This window comes from Scyliorhinus canicula, chromosome 2 (genome assembly GCF_902713615.1).
Source record: "Scyliorhinus canicula chromosome 2, sScyCan1.1, whole genome shotgun sequence".
Lineage (NCBI taxonomy): Eukaryota > Metazoa > Chordata > Chondrichthyes > Carcharhiniformes > Scyliorhinidae > Scyliorhinus > Scyliorhinus canicula.
In genome coordinates, this window is record NC_052147.1 from 47,909,705 (window position 1) to 47,927,872 (window position 18,168).

Genomic DNA, 18,168 nt, shown 5'->3' on the forward strand with positions numbered 1-18,168 from the left:
AATCCCTGCAAAACCCAATCCCTCCTTACCCACCCAAAATAAACAACAACCCCCAAATAACAAGAAAAAACAAGAGGGACAGCATCGAAAAAGAAAAGGATCACAGTCAACATCAGCAAGTCCAAACTCATTCTGTCCCAGTCCTTCAGCCTTCACAAACCTCTTGCCGTTCTCAAATAAAGTCTTCAAAGTTTTTTTCAATTGTTTTTTATTCAAAATTTTTACAAAATTTACAAACACTACAGAAAGAAAACAACAAAAAACATAATAGTAATAATAAAGAAAACGAATTAACACTTAACAAAACAAAGTGGGGTATCTGCCCTTACACCCCCCCTCTGGGTTGCTGCTGCTGCTGACCTCCACTTAACTTCCGCGAGGAAAGTCAAGGAACGGCTGCCACCGCCTGGAGAACCCCCTGCAAGAACCCTCTTAAGGCAAACTTTATCCTTTCCAAACTTAGAAACCCAGCCATGTCACTGACCAAGTCTCCACACTTGGGGGTTTCACGTCCTCCACATTAACAAGAGCCGTCTCCGGGCTACCAAGGAGGCAAAGGCCAAGACTTCGGCCTCTTTCGACTCCAGCATCCCGGATCTTCTGACACCCCAAATATTGCTCCCCCAGCTCGCCTTTACCCGAATGTCCAAGGCCTTGGACATAGTCTTTCCCGAGCCTCTCCAACATTCTGTAAGTGCCCAAAACATATGGACATGGTTTGCTGGGCTCCCTCAACACCTCACACACTGTCCTCCACCCTGAAGAACTTGCTCATTCTCGCCACTGTCATATGCGCCCACCGGTGCACCACCTTAAACTGAACCAGGCTAAGCCTGGCACAAGATGAGGAATTGACCCTGCCCAGGGCGTCTGCCCACAGGCCCTCATCCAGCTCCTCCTCCCACTTGCCCTTCAGCTCTTCCACCGAGGCCTCCTGCAGTTCCTGCTGTATGTCCGATACCTTTCTGTTCCCTACCCACACGCCCGAGACCACCCTGACCTGTATCCTCCGGGCCGGTAGCAGCGGAAATTCCCCCACCTGCTTCCTCACGAAAGCCTGACCTGCAGTGTACCCTAAAGGGGTTCCCTGGAGCAACCCAAATTTCTCTGTCCCGTGCCCTCAGGCTCGCAAAAGTTCCCGTCAATAAAACAAGTCCCCCATTCTTTTTATACCACTCTGTGCCAGCTTAGGAACCCACCGTCTATTCTACCTGGAACAAACCTGTGATTGTTCCGTATCGGGGTCCAAACTGAGGCCCCTACCTCCCGTCTGTGCCGTCTCCACTGACCCCCGATCCTCAATGTCGCCATCCCCACGGGCTCGTGGTTGTACCGTGTCGGACGGGAGCGGCAGCGGTGCCATTATCAATGCCCCCAAGCTAGTATCCCTGCAGACGCCTTCTCCAACCGTTTCCACCCATCCCTCTACTACCCATTTCCGAATCAGGATATATTCGCTGCCCAATCATAGCTGCAAAAGTTCGGCAGCGCCAGCCCCCCCCTCGACTGCACTCTAAGAACAGTCTCTTAACACGCGGGGTCTTGTTTTGCCCACACAAATCCTGTAATAATCCTGTTCACCCCGCCTGAAGAAGGACTTGGGGATGAGGATGGGAAAGCACTGGAAGACGAACAAGAACCTGGGGGAGGACCGTCATCTTTCACGGATTGCCACCCTGCCCGCCAGGGAAAGCGGCAGCATGTCTACCTCTAAAGTCCTCCTCCATCTGATCCACCAGCCGCGCTAGATTGAGCTTGTGCAGGGCATCCCCAACTCTTAGCCACCTGTATGCCCAAATAGCGAAAGCTCCTCGCCATCATCTTAAGCGGTAGCTCTCCCAGCAAAAAGTTCTTCAAGTTGTGAGTCACCTCTACTTCGCGGGTTAGACCACTTCAACGTCACGTTGCTACTATACAATGTGCTTTCACCCGACCAAAGGCGCTCCCTTCTCGCCAGTTCGCCATAAGACCTTGGTATATTCGAATACCAATGCCTTCCCACTTCATCTCTCGATTCTGCTTCGCCCATCTCAAGACTTTCTTCTTCACCTGGTAGCTGTGGAAGCAGGACTATCACAACCCTCGGTGGTTCATTCGTCTTTGGCTTTGGCCAGGGGGACCGATGGGCCCTGTCCAATTCGTAAATTCCCCTCCCCATCAACTTAACAAACATCTCCGCAAAGTACTCAGTCAGCCTCCGGACCTCCAACCCCTTGGGCTATTCCCATGATCCTCAAATTCTGTCTTTATGACCTATTCTGCAGGCCCTCCACATTGGCTCTCCTTTATTGCTCTGCACCACCCTCCGCAGCTCCTCACCCATCGAGGTCAACTGGTCGCTGTGCTGTGACAATGCCTCTCCACCCCCTTCAGCGCCTCTCCTGGCTCCTGCACCTCCGTCAGCGCCTTCGTCAAAGCCACCATTTATCGGGGCAAGAGTCTCATCCACCCACTACTTGAACAAGGTCATCATCTCTTCCAATGCATGTCAAAAATGCTAGGTGAGGAAGAGCAGCCACTCAATTCCCCCAATACCATTCAGTCAGCTTTTCCACCTGAGCGTTCCCTCACGAGGAACTAGCAACCACCAACCTCCTCCTGTTGGAATCACAACCACCCTCGCCAAAGGACTTTCGTTTGCCCCCTTTCCCCTGATTCCTTTTCTGGAACTTCGTTATCCACAACCTCCTCAGACATTCCAACGTAATCATTCGAAAGAAATCCTCCCAAACTGGGCATATAGGGCCAAAAAACAGAAACTAGCAGGAGCTACACAACGTGCGACCTCCACCTACATATGGCACAGGAAGCCATAGGAGAGCATGATTAAGGCGACAGTTTCAGAAAAAATCAGCAGAGTTTGAGGGTCTCAAATCAGGCCGTCAAAAAGAATTTTAAACTCAGTGACGTGGCGTAAAAGAGAAGGGCAGAAAGAATGGAGAGTCCAGGAAATGTTATAGGTTCTGATGTAAAGTGATGATCTCGCGACATGGTAACCAAACTGTGAGAATACATTTCTTGTGGCTTACTGGCACTGATACGCATTGACAGAACCTGAAGAGATGATACAAGCTGAAGATGCACCTTGCATTTCTCTCGCATATATATGTCAGACCTGTAGAACAATGGATATGGCACAGAATGAGCTAACTGAGAGTAGACAATTGACAGTGAAGATCAGGATAGGGGCCATTTATCCAAAAGATTAAAAGTTGGAAATAGGGTGACTTGGTATACCAGGAAGGGCTAGTGAGTGGGGGAAGCCATCTAGTAAGAAAGGCAGGAAAGGCCACAGGGCAATAACAAAAAACTGGCTGAAGCGTACAACGCAAGGGACAGAATATCAGATCTATGGATTGGCAGAAGGAAGTAAAAGCCATGGAAAGCAGGAACATGGTGCAAATTCAAACATTGGGCCTAACGGTGATCACAGCCCAAGGAGAAGATCAAGGTCATGTGAAAGGAAGTCTAGTTATTGGAGCTACAGGCGAATAAAAGCAATCCAGATAGAGACAGGAGATCTAGTAGGGGACAAAGTGCAAGGACCAAAGAACAGGCGAGGAGCAACACAAGAAATAGGCGCCCATATGATAATGATTCTCTAGTGGCTACTAACAAGTTAGATGGTAAATTGGTGAAGGGGGCAAACAGCTAGAGACAGTTCAACGTTTACACTGAGGTATCAGGTAAAGGACAGCCAGCATTGTCCCACAATTGATGCTGTGGAGAAAGTACTCTCCGTTGGTATGTTCAAAGCTAAGGCTAGACCTGTAGCTTGGGGGATTGAGGAGCGAGCTGTGTGACCAGGAACTCAGAGTAGACGTCCACCATCAGCAGGAAAGTAAGTGTGAGCATTTTCCTAGCACTTTTAGTGACACACTCATGGAAATGTACATCCATTGACGTCATGCAGCATTTTTTGCAAGGTGAACAAATTCAAGCAATATATTAGTGGAACTATGAATGAAACTAGCAGGCATTTTTTTAATGCACGTAGATAATTTCCTGTGGCGGAGATCTGCAACATTGAGAAAGTTTAATAGATAAAATTATAAAAGAATTCAAAATGGAAGTTGAGCATCTAGAGCTTTAAGTAAATGGATTGGACATGAGGCAGTGTAAATCACTCAACAGTTTTACCGAGAGAATGTTAATAGATCCCAATGAATCAGCCAGATCCTCACAAAAGGAAGACTACAACACCACGAGAAGCAGATTGATTAAGCAGCTTATGAGCAGTTAAACTGGTTATGCATGCAAAACTAGATTGGTGCATGCCATGATGTTTTAGAATTGAACACCATGCTGAAATATGCTACTGTTGAGGGTGTGTTTAAAATCAAATTAAGTATTGAAGAAATAAAAGTTTAGAAGAACGTACGCTCAGATTCTTAGACCTGGGTGACCCCTAACACTAACTTTCCCAATGGTTATTCAAGTACAGCAGGATTCCTTATAATTATTAGTGGGAAGAATATTATCCATTAGCGTGGAAATTAAAGAAATAAGGAGGGTAGTTTATAAAGCACCTTATCTGCAGAGGCACTCGCACTGGTAGAAGTGACCGATATGGCTATGCATTTATTGAGTATTTTAAAGGAACTGTTAAGGAGCTTCCAGGAGAAAATGTGTCTATAGAATGCTTATATGGAAAACCATTCACTCTGGGACAACGTCATTCGGCAAAAGGTGTCGGATAATAAAGAGGTTGCGGATTAATCTCGCATGTATGAGATTTGGAAAGGAAGGAAATTTCAAAAGGAAAATGGGTCAACATAAGTTACCAGTTGTCTGATTGTTTCTCGAAAAGAACTGCTTGTCCAAAGAAATTGTTAGATAGCCTCAAAAGGGACACCGTGTGTTATAATGGTTTATGAGAACAAGGATGTTTCATGTTGTAACCTTGGTAAAATGTTTTGTTTTGCTTTTCAAGGTGGGAAATATGTTTTATGTTAAGATTGATTGTATAATAAGGTAACTAATATTGGCGGCACAGTGGTTAGCACTGCTGCCTCACAACACCGGGGGTCCCAGATTCGATCCTGGCTCTGGGTCACTGTCCGTGTGGAGTTTGCATATTTTCCCCCGTGTTTGCGTGGGTTTTTGCCCCCACAACCAAGGCAGGGTAGGGGATTGGCCATGCTAAATTGTGCCATAATTGGAAAAAAATGGATGGGTACCCTAAATTTTTTTTTTAAAATAACCAAATATTGGCAGCACAGTGTTAGCATTGACCTCTGTGACTGTGTGGAGTTTGCACATTCTTTCCCATGTCTGCGTGGATTTCTGATTCCCTCCCACAGTCCAAGATGTGCAGGTTAGTGGATTGGCTATGCTAAATTGCCCTAGGTGGGGCTACAAGGATAGGGTGGGGGATTGGGCCTTACAGGGGTGCTCTTCAGAGGCTCGGTGCAGACTTGTTGGCCAAATAACCTCATTCTGCGATGTAGGGATTCTATGACAACCTCACTTTGCTGTTTTTCTTGTGAATAGTTTTTGTTTGTATATCAATTTAAGTCAAGAAAAGAGGGGAATCTGTTAGTATCTAATTTGTTCTGTCAATGGGATGTTAAATATCTAATAGTTTAAGGTAATAAAGTGAACAAATGTTGGGGATTGATAGTTAACTATACTCAGATGTGTATTATAAGAAGAGCAACCATCATTGTGATGATGGTGTGGGGGGGAGAAGTAAGATCTGTGCTGAGCAATAAACAGTGCCTACCAAAGCATCCTAGTCTCAGTGTCTTCTTCACAGCCAGGCTGGGGAATTCTCTGACATAGCTGGCAACTCTCAGCAGGCAGGACCTTTATCCCATGGGAAGGCCTGCCGCTGGACTGGCAAGTGGACTGTGTGGAACTGGATGTGTGGGCTTTTTCCTAAAGAGGCAATGTGGGGCTTCTGCCAGTTCCCATCAAGCAGCCGAGGACCTCATCGCCACTGCAAGATTCCGGCCACTGTCTCTGATTGGCTATAGCCAGACGAAATAATGCTGCAATTGCTACCCGAGGGTGGCTGTCTATAACATCTTTTTTTTTAATTTTGCTGACTTTTTTAATAATGTTTTTATTTGTTTTCACATTTTTGTGTTACACATGTTCAGTTTACGCTCTGTGGCTCGTCTGTGGCTCTCCCTCCCCCTGCTCTATGGCTGTTGCACCTTATTTTTTTATTGTCAAAATAACCACAGATTATTAAATTATCAATTGCTCCATTATTATTTGAACTTTATTCTGTTTCAGGAGAGGTGTTGACCTACTTGGTTGCACATGGAAGAATGAAGAAAAGGAGGCAAGAGCTAAATTTAGACAGGTATATACTCATATTTGTTTTGGATGTTGACGTAGAAAATTGAACACTAAAACCAAGGATTAGTTGAAAGGGCTTGAGTAAATTTAGCTAATGTATAAATGTGTGCAAAGTACCTGACAAAGAAACAATAAATAGGCTGCTTATCTTAACTCTGTCTGGATTTCAAAATCTACGCCACTGTCTCCGTACTGAGTGCATCTAAAAGATGAATGGGGTTACATTTAGCAATGTACAGTACATAAAAGTAGAACTGCAAAGGCAAATTTTAAGGAAATTGTTGGTGCATATCCTTTAATCTGCTGCCTAATTTTGGCAAATGGTCAGCAATCAAGTTGATTGCCATTCTTTTCTTTTCTTTACTCCTGAGATGGCACAGTAGCACAGTGGCTATCACTGTGCTTCACAGCACTAGGGTCCCAGGTTTCGATTCCCACGCCTCTCCCGTGTCTGCGTGGGTACCTCCAGGTGCTCCGGTTTCCTCCACAAGTCCCGAAAGACATGCTATCGGGTAATTGGACGTTCTCAGTTCACCCGAACAGGCACCGGAGTGTGGCAACCAGGGGATTTTCACAGTAACTTCATTGCAGGGTCAATGTAAGCCTACTTGTGACAATAATGACGATGTTATATTAAATGTTGATGAATGGAAATGCCCTACCTTACAGAAAAGAAGACAGTTCTTTGATAGTTCTATATAACTAGAACCGTAGAATAAAATATTGATTATAAATAACTTCTGCAACATTATATTTGAGGAACATGGAATTTTGTGACCTTTCCATTTAATTTTATTTGCATTTTAATCTTGAACACAAAAATGGAAAAAGTTCCAGTTTTGAACTAAATATAGAATTAAACTGAGGCCCAATAAATTCTTCTTGGACCTGCTTATGTGGACAATCATGAGAATCTAACCATTTTGATCAGGAGATTAACTAAACGAGCAAGATTAGATTCGTACAAACATGAAATCCTGGGAAATGCCCATGGTCAGGCAGCATCTGTCAAGTTAACAGATGTTTCACCATTTTCAGGTGTGGGCTCTTAATGAGAAGGTTCTTTTGAAGTGTCCAAATTTGGAACGTCAACTTGTCTGTTTTCTATATAGACACTGCCTGTCCTGATTGTTGTTTCTACCTATTCCATTTTTTTTGTTTCTGATCTCCAGCATCTACTGTTGTTTAGTTTAAGGTTCAGTATGCGTAAAAAGGCTTCTTTTAAAACTTTTGTTTGAAAAAATGAATGAAACTATTTTGGCCATCTGCTCTCCTTACAACATATGCAGGAACACCTGACTAAAGAGCATTCTATCCTGTATTTAACATTAGTAGTAACTGTGAAAAGCGCACCAAAGGTGGAATATAGGGTTAAAAAAATGGTGCATGCAGAACACTATTCTGGCTCAGGTAATATATGGCCACTCAGTCTGTTAAAAAAATGAATACAGTATTCTAAAGCATAGGTTATAATAATAATCTCTATTGTCACAAGTAGGCTTACATTAACACTGCAATGAAGTTACTGTGAAAGCTCCTAGTCGCCACATTCCGATGCCTGTTCGGGTACAAATTCGAGATGTCCAAATTCCCCAACAGTACGCCTTTCGGGACTTGTGGAGGATACCGGAGCACCCGGAGGAAACCCATGCAGACACAGGGGAGACTGTGCAGACTCCGCACAGACAGTAGCCCAAGCCGGGAATCAAACCTGGGACCCTGGAGCTCTGAAACAATAGTGCTACGGTGCCACCTAGCCTATAGATTCCTTTTTTGGGGGACATCAAAATTGACATAGGATGAAAATATTTGACTGCATGTTTTTCTAAAATTTATAAGGACGGAAAAATGATATGAACACACAAAAATGATAGAAAATACTTAATGACGTAAGCATGTTACAGATTAACATTCACTTAATTTTGCGCCAAAATCTGGTTTACTATTATAGAACCTGTAAGTAATCATATTTGGATTAAACTGAATGAATCTCTGTGGATTTTTATTTGGGACTGCCTACTTTGAATTTGTATGTAAGAGGTATTATGTTGCCGTGCAAAGTATATGTTGAACTTCAACTGACAGAAAATAGCAAGACTTTTGCATGATAATTTCATAATTTAGACACACTTGTGGGCAAAGGGTAGAAATTTGTACTCCAAGCTGTCATTGAACTAAATAACAGTCCCTTAACATTTCCTGCAATTCGGTTAGCAGCTTTCTTTGAGAGTAGACTGGAATATTCAGTTGTAGATGATTGTGACATGATTTCATGATATCTGTATATTCTTCATAGTAGTTGATAATGTGTATGAAACTTTTATTTGATTTGTTTGTTGGTGCCATCACCTTCATCAAGGGATCGCCACCTCTGTCTCTCCTGTGCTGGCCTTATACATTCCCACATTACATCCAGTCCATTAGATCCGGCATCCGTTTTCTCCCCTGCTTCCCCCTCATTCATTTTCCATCAATTTTTTCCTTCCAACCATCTGGTCTAATGAAGTGACCCAAACATTTTATCTTCCTTTTTTTAAATTTTAGAATACCCAATTCTTTTTTTTCCTCATTAAGGGGTAATTTAGCGTGGCCAATCCACCTACCCTGCCACTCTTTGGGTTGTGGGAGTGAGACCCAGGCAAACTTGGGGAGAATGTGGAAACTCCACACGTACAGTGACCTGGAGCTGGGATCGAACCCGGTCCCTCGGCGCCGTGAGGCAGCATTGCTAACCACTGCACCACTACATTGTGTCTTTCTCTTTGACATTTATGCACTAATTTCCTCTTTTCTCCAACCATTTCCAGTACTTCCTCATTACACTTTCGGTCTCTATAGGAGATTCACACATCCTCTGTCCACATCTCAAATACATTCAGCTTATCAATAGACTCTTTGTTGTTATGTCTCTGAGACATATTTAATTAAGCCTGCATATTAAGTAAACCTATCTGAAGTGTTTTGAATGCAAGTGCAACAATAATGACAGTGCTACCTCAATTCTATTCCCTTCCTGGCCACGGTCTCAAGCTTTTGGCAACCTCGCTATAGAATTCATTTTATATCCTCTCAATCACTCAGACCTCCTGCTTCCACTTCTATAATATCAGCTGCTTCCACCTCTGTCTTAGTCCATGTGCTGCTGAAACCCTCAATCAGTCCGTGTCATATACAGAGCGAAATATTAAAATTTTCTGCTAGCTGACATTTCATCAACTTGTTTTATAAATTTTAACACACCCAAAACTCTGCTCATTTCGTGCCACGCAGGAAATTTGAAATAAGACCAAAAAATACTGGAAGTAATCAGCAGCTCTGGCAGTATCTGTAGAGAGAGAAATTAAGTTTAACATGGGGTGGCACGGTGGTTAGCACTGCTGCCTCACAGCACCATTGACCCGGGTCCAATTCCAGCCTTGGATGACTGTCTGGAGTTTGCATTTTCTCCCCATGCCTGCGTGGGCATCCTCCAGGTGCTCCGGCTTCTTCCCACAGTCCAAAGATGTACAGGTTAGGTGGATTGATCATGCTAAATTGGCCCTTAATTGGAAAGAAATAATTGGGTACTCTAAATTTTAAAAAAAAGTGCCCCTCAATTGGAAAAGAAAGTTTACCCAGAGTAACGAAATTTATTTTTAAAAAGAGTTAATGGTGTAAGACCAAAAGGTGGCAATGGGACAAGTAAAGAAACATAAAATGTGCCTGGAGGAGATTGAATAGCAGAATCATGAAAGGCAAAAAAAGGAAAATAAGAATGAGAAATAAGAGAAAAAAGAACAAAACAAGCAGAGAAAAAGTAAACACAACAGGGACAGAGATCATGATCTAAAATTGTTGAATTCAATTTTGAGTCTGGGTGGTAGTGCACCAAGTCGAAAGATGTGATGCCGTTCCTCACTTGCATTGAGCTTCATGGGACAATGCAGGAGGCCGAGGTCAGAAAAATCAGAATGAGAGCAAGGTAGAGAATTAAAATGACAGACGACTAGAAGAAACCTGGCGCAATGAATGGAGATGTTCCACAAAGTGGTCACACAGTATAGAGGAGTCCACATCATTAGCAGGGAATACAGTACACTGAATTGAAAGAAGTGCAAATCACAGTTTCACATGGCAGGAGTGTTTAGGGCCTTGGAGAAGGAAGGAGGTAAAGGGCAAGTGGGAAGTAAAAGGGGTGTTGGGGTGACTGAGTGGATCAGAGCATCACGGAGGGAATGCTCCCTTTGTTCCTTCCTCTGGCTGTATAAACGCTCTCAAGAATCTTAGCAAAATTGAAGTCAACAACAGTGAATCTAGCCACCTTCCCTTGACATTCAACAATACTACCATCACACATCCCTCACCATCAACATTCTAAGAAGTCTTACCACCCAGATTAAAGTCCAACAAGTTTGTTTCGAATCACTAGTGTTCGGAATCTGATGAAGGAGCTGTGCTCCAAAAGCTAGTGATTCAAAACAAATCTGTTGGACTTTAACCTGGTGTTGTAAGACTTCTTACTGTGCCCAACCCAGCCCAATGTCGGCATCTCCACATTGTGATCAACATTCTAGGCCTAGAGATTACCAGTGCTCTGAAACTGAATTGGACCAGCCATATAAATACTGTGGCTGCAAGAGCATATCAGAGGCTAGGAATTCTATGGTGAGTAGCTCACCACCTGACTCCTCAAAGCCTGTCCATCATCTACAGGCACATGAGGAGTGTGATGGAATGCTTTCAGTTTGCTTGTGATGAGTGCAGCATCCAACAGCACCAACATCATTTAGAACAAATCAACCCGCTTAATCGATGGCACATCCTTAAACATTCACTCCCTCCGCCACGGGCACATAGTGACAGCAGTGTGTGCAATCTACAAGATGCATTGCAAGCCTCCTTCCACAGCACTTGACCCCTAATAGTGAGAAGGGCAAGGGCAGAAGACTCATGGGAAAGCCATCTGCAAGTTCCCCTCTGTGCCCATATTCCGGAAATACCTTCCTTAACATTAGTGTGGATGTAACTATACAAAATGGACTACAGCGGTGTAAGAAGGTGGCACACCACCATCCTCTTGAGGGAACTTGGGGATGTGCAGCACATGCTGGACATCCTCCCATCTCCCGCAATGCTCAAACAGCCCCTTCCAAGTGCTAGGCCCCCATGCTCTGGAACTCCCTGCCTAACGGTTTCAATCCCCCCCCCCTCAAAACCCATCTCTTTGTTGTTAGCCTTCACTCCAAATCTTTCCTTCTCGAGTTCAACGCCCATGTTTGTCTGATTACATAACTTGAAATGTTTTCCTACTTGAATGGGGCTATAGAATTGCAAGAGGTTGTTGAATGTCAAGCATGTCAAATGCAGCAGAGAGGATGAGGAGATACTGAAAGCCACAATTACATGGGATGCTGTTTTTGACTGAACAATGTAATCAGTGCTGAGCAGCATAGAATCTAGATTAGAGAAGCTTGATTCAGAAGAGAAAACAACAATTTTTCAAGGATAGAGTCGTATCAAATTTCACAAGCAGTGTGCATAGAACATACAGTGCAGAAGGAGGCCATTAGGCCCATCGAGTCTGCACCGACCCACTTAAGCCCTCACCCACCCTATCCCCTTAACCCAATAACCCCTCCTAACCTTTTTGGTCACTAACAGCAATTTATCATGGTCAATCCACCTAACTTGCACGTCTTTGGACTGTGGGAGGAAACCGGAGCACCCGGAGGAAACCCACGCACACACGGGGAGAACGTGCAGACTCTGCACAGACAGTGACCCAGTGGGGAATCGAAACTGGGACCCTGGCGCTGTGAAGCCACAGTGCTAACCACTGTGCTACCGTGCTGCTCACAGTGTGCTGAATGCAAGTTGGGTGGTCATGAATTGGGACCAAAGAGAATTGAAAGAGCAGGTAGGGCAACATGAGTGTGTTGAAGGCTGTTGGATACATGACAGAGAATGATGTGGATGCTAACTTGGTTGGATAGAAAGCAGGAAAGAGAATTTGGAGTGAATGGAAATTTGCTGGGTTGTCAGACGAGGAAGTAGGGATTATTTAGATGGCTTTAAATTTTGGACACGAAAGTACATTCATTCATTGTCTTCATCTTGGACTTGAAGTGAGAGAAGCTAGAGAAAAAGATTTGGGTGATTTCTGGGGTGAAAATGACAGTACTTAAGCAGAGAAGTTAGAATAAATCAATTTGCTTAGCTTTCATTTTCACAATGTAGCATGTGTTTTCCCACTGCCTCTACTCTAAATTACTTGGCTCTCATCAGTAAATCTTTGCTAATAAAGTCACTAACACAATATTCATGTACCATGTGTGATAATAATTCATTAAAAATACATCTGTCTCTGTACAGTAAATTTTCTATTTACACCCAAATTTGCTTATTGAATTTAATTTAATTTATCTAAACATTAAATCCTTGTTTCTGCCAAATTCAGTGTATATAGAACTGCATTTAGATTATCCTCTGCATTCTGTTTTCATGATCTTCTGTGGCCTTTTTACTCACCCTGCTGAGAATATGAAAACACATTGAGCATTTGATATTATACTGTCGAGGTCACAGAATGGTACATTATATGTTAATGAAGTGATAGATGAACTTTGCTGCTAAAGAACGGTAGTCTTTCGTAGCCGTTACCTTGTTTTTCTGTTCTCTTTTATCTCTTTGCTTTGAAATTCTGTTTTGTTTCTGGACTTTTATTGTTCTACTTCTCCCATTTCCAGACTCTTGAGGCTTTCATGCATTGTAATTCCATAACTAGACGAAACTAATTCAAAGCATACAGTCTACATTTCAAACCTATATTTAGGAATGTGGAAATACACCACTTAGCAGAAGTTTTTGCCTTGCGTGATGAATGTAGGAATTTCAAATATATTGTATTGTATGTATTTGGGTGCAGTAAGGGTTACGGACTAGGTTAGGGTCTGGAGGTGACTGCTGCAGTAACAGTTTTAAAAATTCTGCATTGAAAGTCAGCCAGATATTTTGGCTACAAAGGTGCAAATAAAGCATCGTAAAATTGAGATCATCATTCATTCCAACCATGTATATTACTTACCAGAAGTTAGGCTAATGGGCTTTTGTTTATATAAAGATGGTTCAAGTGCAGCACGGTGGCACAGTGGGTTAGCCCTGCTGCCTCACGGCGCCGTGATCCCAGGTTTGATCCCGGCTCTGGGTCACTGTCCGTGTGGAGTTTGCACATTCTCCCCATGTTTGCGTGGGTTTCGCCCCCACAACCCAAAGATGTGCAGGCTAGGTGGATTGGCCACGCTAAATTGCCCCTTAATTGGAAAAAATGAATTGCGTACTCTACATTTTTTTAAAAAAAGGTGGTTCACTGGGGAGCAGATAATTAGAGACCTGAGATGGGTTTTGCTTGAGTGAAGATAAAAGATGGCAGTTAGAATTCAGTGTTTCATTTTATTGTTAAACATTGTTTACCAGGGTAATTGTAAGCATTTTTCTTGGGTGGGTGATAATTGTATTTTCACCCTGCATTAGTAAATAACGTTTGTTTTAATATAACATTTTTTTTAAATTTGAAGTACCCAATTATATTTTTTCTAATCAAAGGGGCCATATAGTATGGCCAATCCACTTACCCTGCACATGTGCAAACACCACACGGACAGTGACCCTGGGCCGGGATTGAACCTGGGTCCTCGGCGCTGCCCGTTTTAATATACCATATCCCTATTTTGGAATCACTCTTGGAACGATGTATCCTTTCCTCACAGTCTTACAAATTAAATTAAATATTGGAGGTTCTGTCCGGTGTCCCAGCAACTGTTGGGGTCTGGTTTAGGATCATAACACATGACAGAAAATAAGTTTGATTTAGATATGGAAGCATGTGACAGACAGAAGTAACTCAACATGCTTAATTTTTGGAAAGTATTTTACTACGGGTTTGGGATCCCAAATTCAGGCAAATAAAATTGGTCCAGAGTCCATATTTGCTGGCGGCAGGACCAGGTGAACAATTTTACCACAGTCATTCCAGTTATCCCTCTAAGTGGTGATCTCCAGGCCTGACATCAATTAGCAGACAGCTCCCGATGCTTCTGCCCAATCAGAGAGACAGGCGCTCCGAAGCCTCAACAGCATCACCAAAAGAGGTGGGTGCGGCTGCAGCAGGTTGGAAACCCCAGGGGCATCTCGAAATTGAGGCACCCTCCAACAGGTAAATAAAAATAAAAATTTAGGGAGTCAAAAACAGTAGACCCTGCTGGATGGAGAGACAGCCCATCCACGGGGATGGCCTCCACTGTCCCTCGGCTCGCTCTTTAAGCCATGGCGCATCCATGACTAGCAAATTGACCGGCTTTTAATTATTCAAATTAGCAGCCTGTCTGATTGGCATAGGCACCTATTCCACCTCGCAGCTTACTGCTGGGATATCTTTCTGAGAGTGGGACTCCTTCAGGGAGCAGCTTGGACAAGGTTTACTGCTATTTTTCTGGTCCTCTCTACCTCCTTTTCTGCCACCTGGGAGCCAGTAAAATTCGGTCCATTGTGTTTGACGTAGAAAAAATCATGAGCTTGCATGTGATGTGAAGCTTTCTGTTAAATAAGGATCTTGCAGATGTATAACTCCTGGTATCACTAACCAGTTGGTGTTTTCGTTTGTAACAGATAGTGTCTGCAGTGCAGTACTGTCATCAAAAACAAATTGTACACCGAGATCTTAAGGTAAGTCCTACTTCAGTTAAATGCAAAGTGATCAGCTTCTTGTAAAACGCTCACTTAAAATGCGATTGGTTTTTCATCTTTTATGGTGTAAAATTAAATTTACATCGATACCTTTTCCCGCTCTTTCTAATTCATATGTGAAGGTGACATTGAATCTGTGTTTTCTGTGCATACAAATTCTGTGAAAAGTTTATCAAAGTGTGAGTCTTTTCCTATTTTTGGAGCTTTATGTGTCCTTTTCCAAAGATATAAGCAATCTTTTGAGCTCTGAATGAAGCTACTGAGAAATTTATACCCACCTGCAGAATTTCTGCCAAAATGGTGTTTGCATTCCTTCTCTCCAGAGGGACACATCCCCTTTGCCCAGGTCCAGAGAAATTGGGTGCAAGCTAGCAGAACTATGTCTTAAGGATTCCATGCTACAGTACTGACGTCCAATCAGCCCATTTATCAGAGCTGCTTTCCTCTGCTTGTCAGCTAGAACCATAAATCATGTATGACTTGCAAGGTTATCTGGAAACTCAGCCCAATGTGATAGATCTACTACTTGAAGTTCTATTAGTGATCCACGCTAGCTTATCAGTCATCAACAGGAATACTGCAAACTTGCCTGTTCTCGGTAGCAGATTATCAAGTCTGTCGCAGCTGGCTCCTTTTTGAGCTTCTTTGCCAGATGTGAAATATTTGAGTGACCTCGATCCCAAGGAGATCCTTCTTTTCATAAAGAATAGATTCTGCCCAAAAGCCTGTCGTCATAATCAATTGTCATGAAGTTCCACTGTTCCTTGTCTCTATCTAGAAAAGATACCTTCAGATAACTCATTTTAGCCAGCTGATATTCAATTAAACAGGGATTTGATTCTTCCTGGGATTTGATTCTTCCTTCAGCTGTGGTTTTTAAATTTTGTTCTGCTGCAGCAAGTACTGTTAAGGATTGAGAAGGATGCAGTGGGGGTTTCAGACCAGCCAGATCTATTCCTGGGGAGGAGGGCGGACGCCCTTGCCTTTGCCTCCCTGATCGCCCGCCGTAGAATCCTGTTTGGCTGGCGGTCAGCAGCACCGCCCAGAGCTGCAGACTGGCTGTCCGACCTCTCGGAATCTCTCCAAATGGAGAAAATCAAATTCGCCATCCGAGGGTCAGACGACGGCTTCCACAGAACGTGGGAGCCATTCATGCAATTGTTCCGGGACCTGTTTGTGGCCAACGTACAAGAGGAAGAATAGTCGGGTGGCCAAGAATCAAGGGAAAATGGACGGGAATCGGGGGAAGGTAGCCGGGGCGGGGCGGGGGGGGGGGGGGGGGGGGGGGCGGGCTACGGGTTCGTTATGGGGGTTTGATGGCTAGCTAAGGCCCAAAACCAACTGTAAATAAATGCCTATAAACATGTGCCTCGGCCATATTGGGGAATGTAAAATATGTATGCCGGCTAAAGGGGGCGGCCACAGTTGTTATTATGAAGATGCTTACCTGTAAATATACATGTTAATTTTTGCGTTTTTTTTCTCTCTAATAATTTGTAATTTGTTGGATATAAAATATGAAAACTCAATAAAAAACATTTTATAAAAAAAAAAGGATGCAGTGTTCACTTAGCTCAGTAGTGCACAGAAAAAAGTTGGACTAGTCAGATGTTATCCAATATTTTCTATCCACGAGATTTGATTGTGGTTTCTCTCAGGGTGCATTTCCAGTAACAGAAGGGGAAACATTGTCTCAGGTGTAAACATTATTTTAACATTTTCTCTTTGGGCGCAGTTGGCCGGACAGCTGGTTTGCGATGCAGAGCAAGGCCAACAGCGTGTGTTTAATTCCTATACCGGCTGAGGTTATACTTGAAAGCTCCTTCTCAACCTTGCCCCTCGCCTGCGGTGTGGTAATCCTCAGGTTAAATCGCCAGCAGTCAGCTCTCCCCCTTAAAAGGGAAAGCAACCCAAGGTCATCTGGGATTATGATGGCTTTACTTTATTCCAGTATTATCTGTGAAATTATTTTGAATTTAAATGTCTCCTCTCTGCCCAGCATGATACTGTTCTCTTTAAATAAACTGAGGAAAGTTATTATAGTTTCCTTTGTTGTGTAGCTTCTTCTTCAGCTTAATATTAAGATCAGTGCATCATATATGTTTTTGTTTCACCCTTGGGTGCTAAGAAACAAAGCTGTTATATTTAAAGTTGTATTGGATTAGATGACTGATACTGAAAACCTATATATACTTTAATATGCATGTTTTTCATTTATGGTTTAATCATTTGCAATATCTTTCAAATGTAGGCTGAAAATCTTCTGCTAGATGCAGATATGAATATTAAAATAGCAGATTTTGGCTTCAGCAATGAGTTTACAGTTGGCAATAAACTGGACACATTCTGTGGAAGTCCACCATATGCTGCCCCAGAACTCTTCCAAGGGAAGAAATATGATGGGCCTGAAGTAGATGTTTGGAGTTTAGGTGTTATACTTTACACATTAGTCAGCGGTTCATTGCCATTTGATGGACAGAACTTGAAGGTAACTCAGTTTTTTTTTACTTAAAAGCTCTAACTTTATGAAATAAATGACCTTGTAATGATTTTTTTCAGCTTTGTTTTACTGCCTAATTTTATGTAATGCATTTGAAACTGACACCATGAGACAAAAGCTTCTGGAACTACTTGGTTACATCAAGTTAGCACTTCATTTTCTAGCCACTTTTACTTGTTCTATATTCAGTTCCAAGACAAACTTCACAGTAATAAATTGCCTGAAACATTTTTTTAAAATTCCAATTAAGGGGCAATTTAGCATGGCCAATCCACCTACCCTGCACATCTTTGGGTTGTGGGAGACACTGGGAGAATGTGCAATCTCCACACAGACAGTGACCCGGGGTCAGAATTAAACCCGGGTCCTCGAAACCGTGTGGCAGAAGTGCTAACCACCGTGCCGCCCGAATTGACTCCATTATATTATTGCATTAGATTACTTTCTGCATATATTACAAATTTTCTAGGTATCACTATCTGTCTTTGTTTACCACATGATTGTTTAGCATCGTTTATGTAGAGAGGATTTTGTTCTCTTAGTTTTAAGCAATATTTAGGTAAACACAAAGTGTTGGAAATATTCAGCAGGTCTGGCAACACCTGTAGAGAAAGTTGTTTGCTTATTGTTTAGGAACA

General features: G+C 42.9%; 1 protein-coding gene across 1 annotated transcript in view; it reads left to right on the forward strand.

The window, feature by feature from the left end:
* mark3a (MAP/microtubule affinity-regulating kinase 3a) overlaps positions 1–18,168 on the forward strand; it is a 236,405-nt gene that overhangs the window by 141,568 nt on the left and 76,669 nt on the right. The window contains 4 exon segments of the mRNA XM_038777504.1: positions 6,244–6,279; positions 6,282–6,313; positions 14,953–15,009; positions 17,282–17,518. Coding sequence (XP_038633432.1) covers positions 6,244–6,279; positions 6,282–6,313; positions 14,953–15,009; positions 17,282–17,518 — 362 coding nt within the window.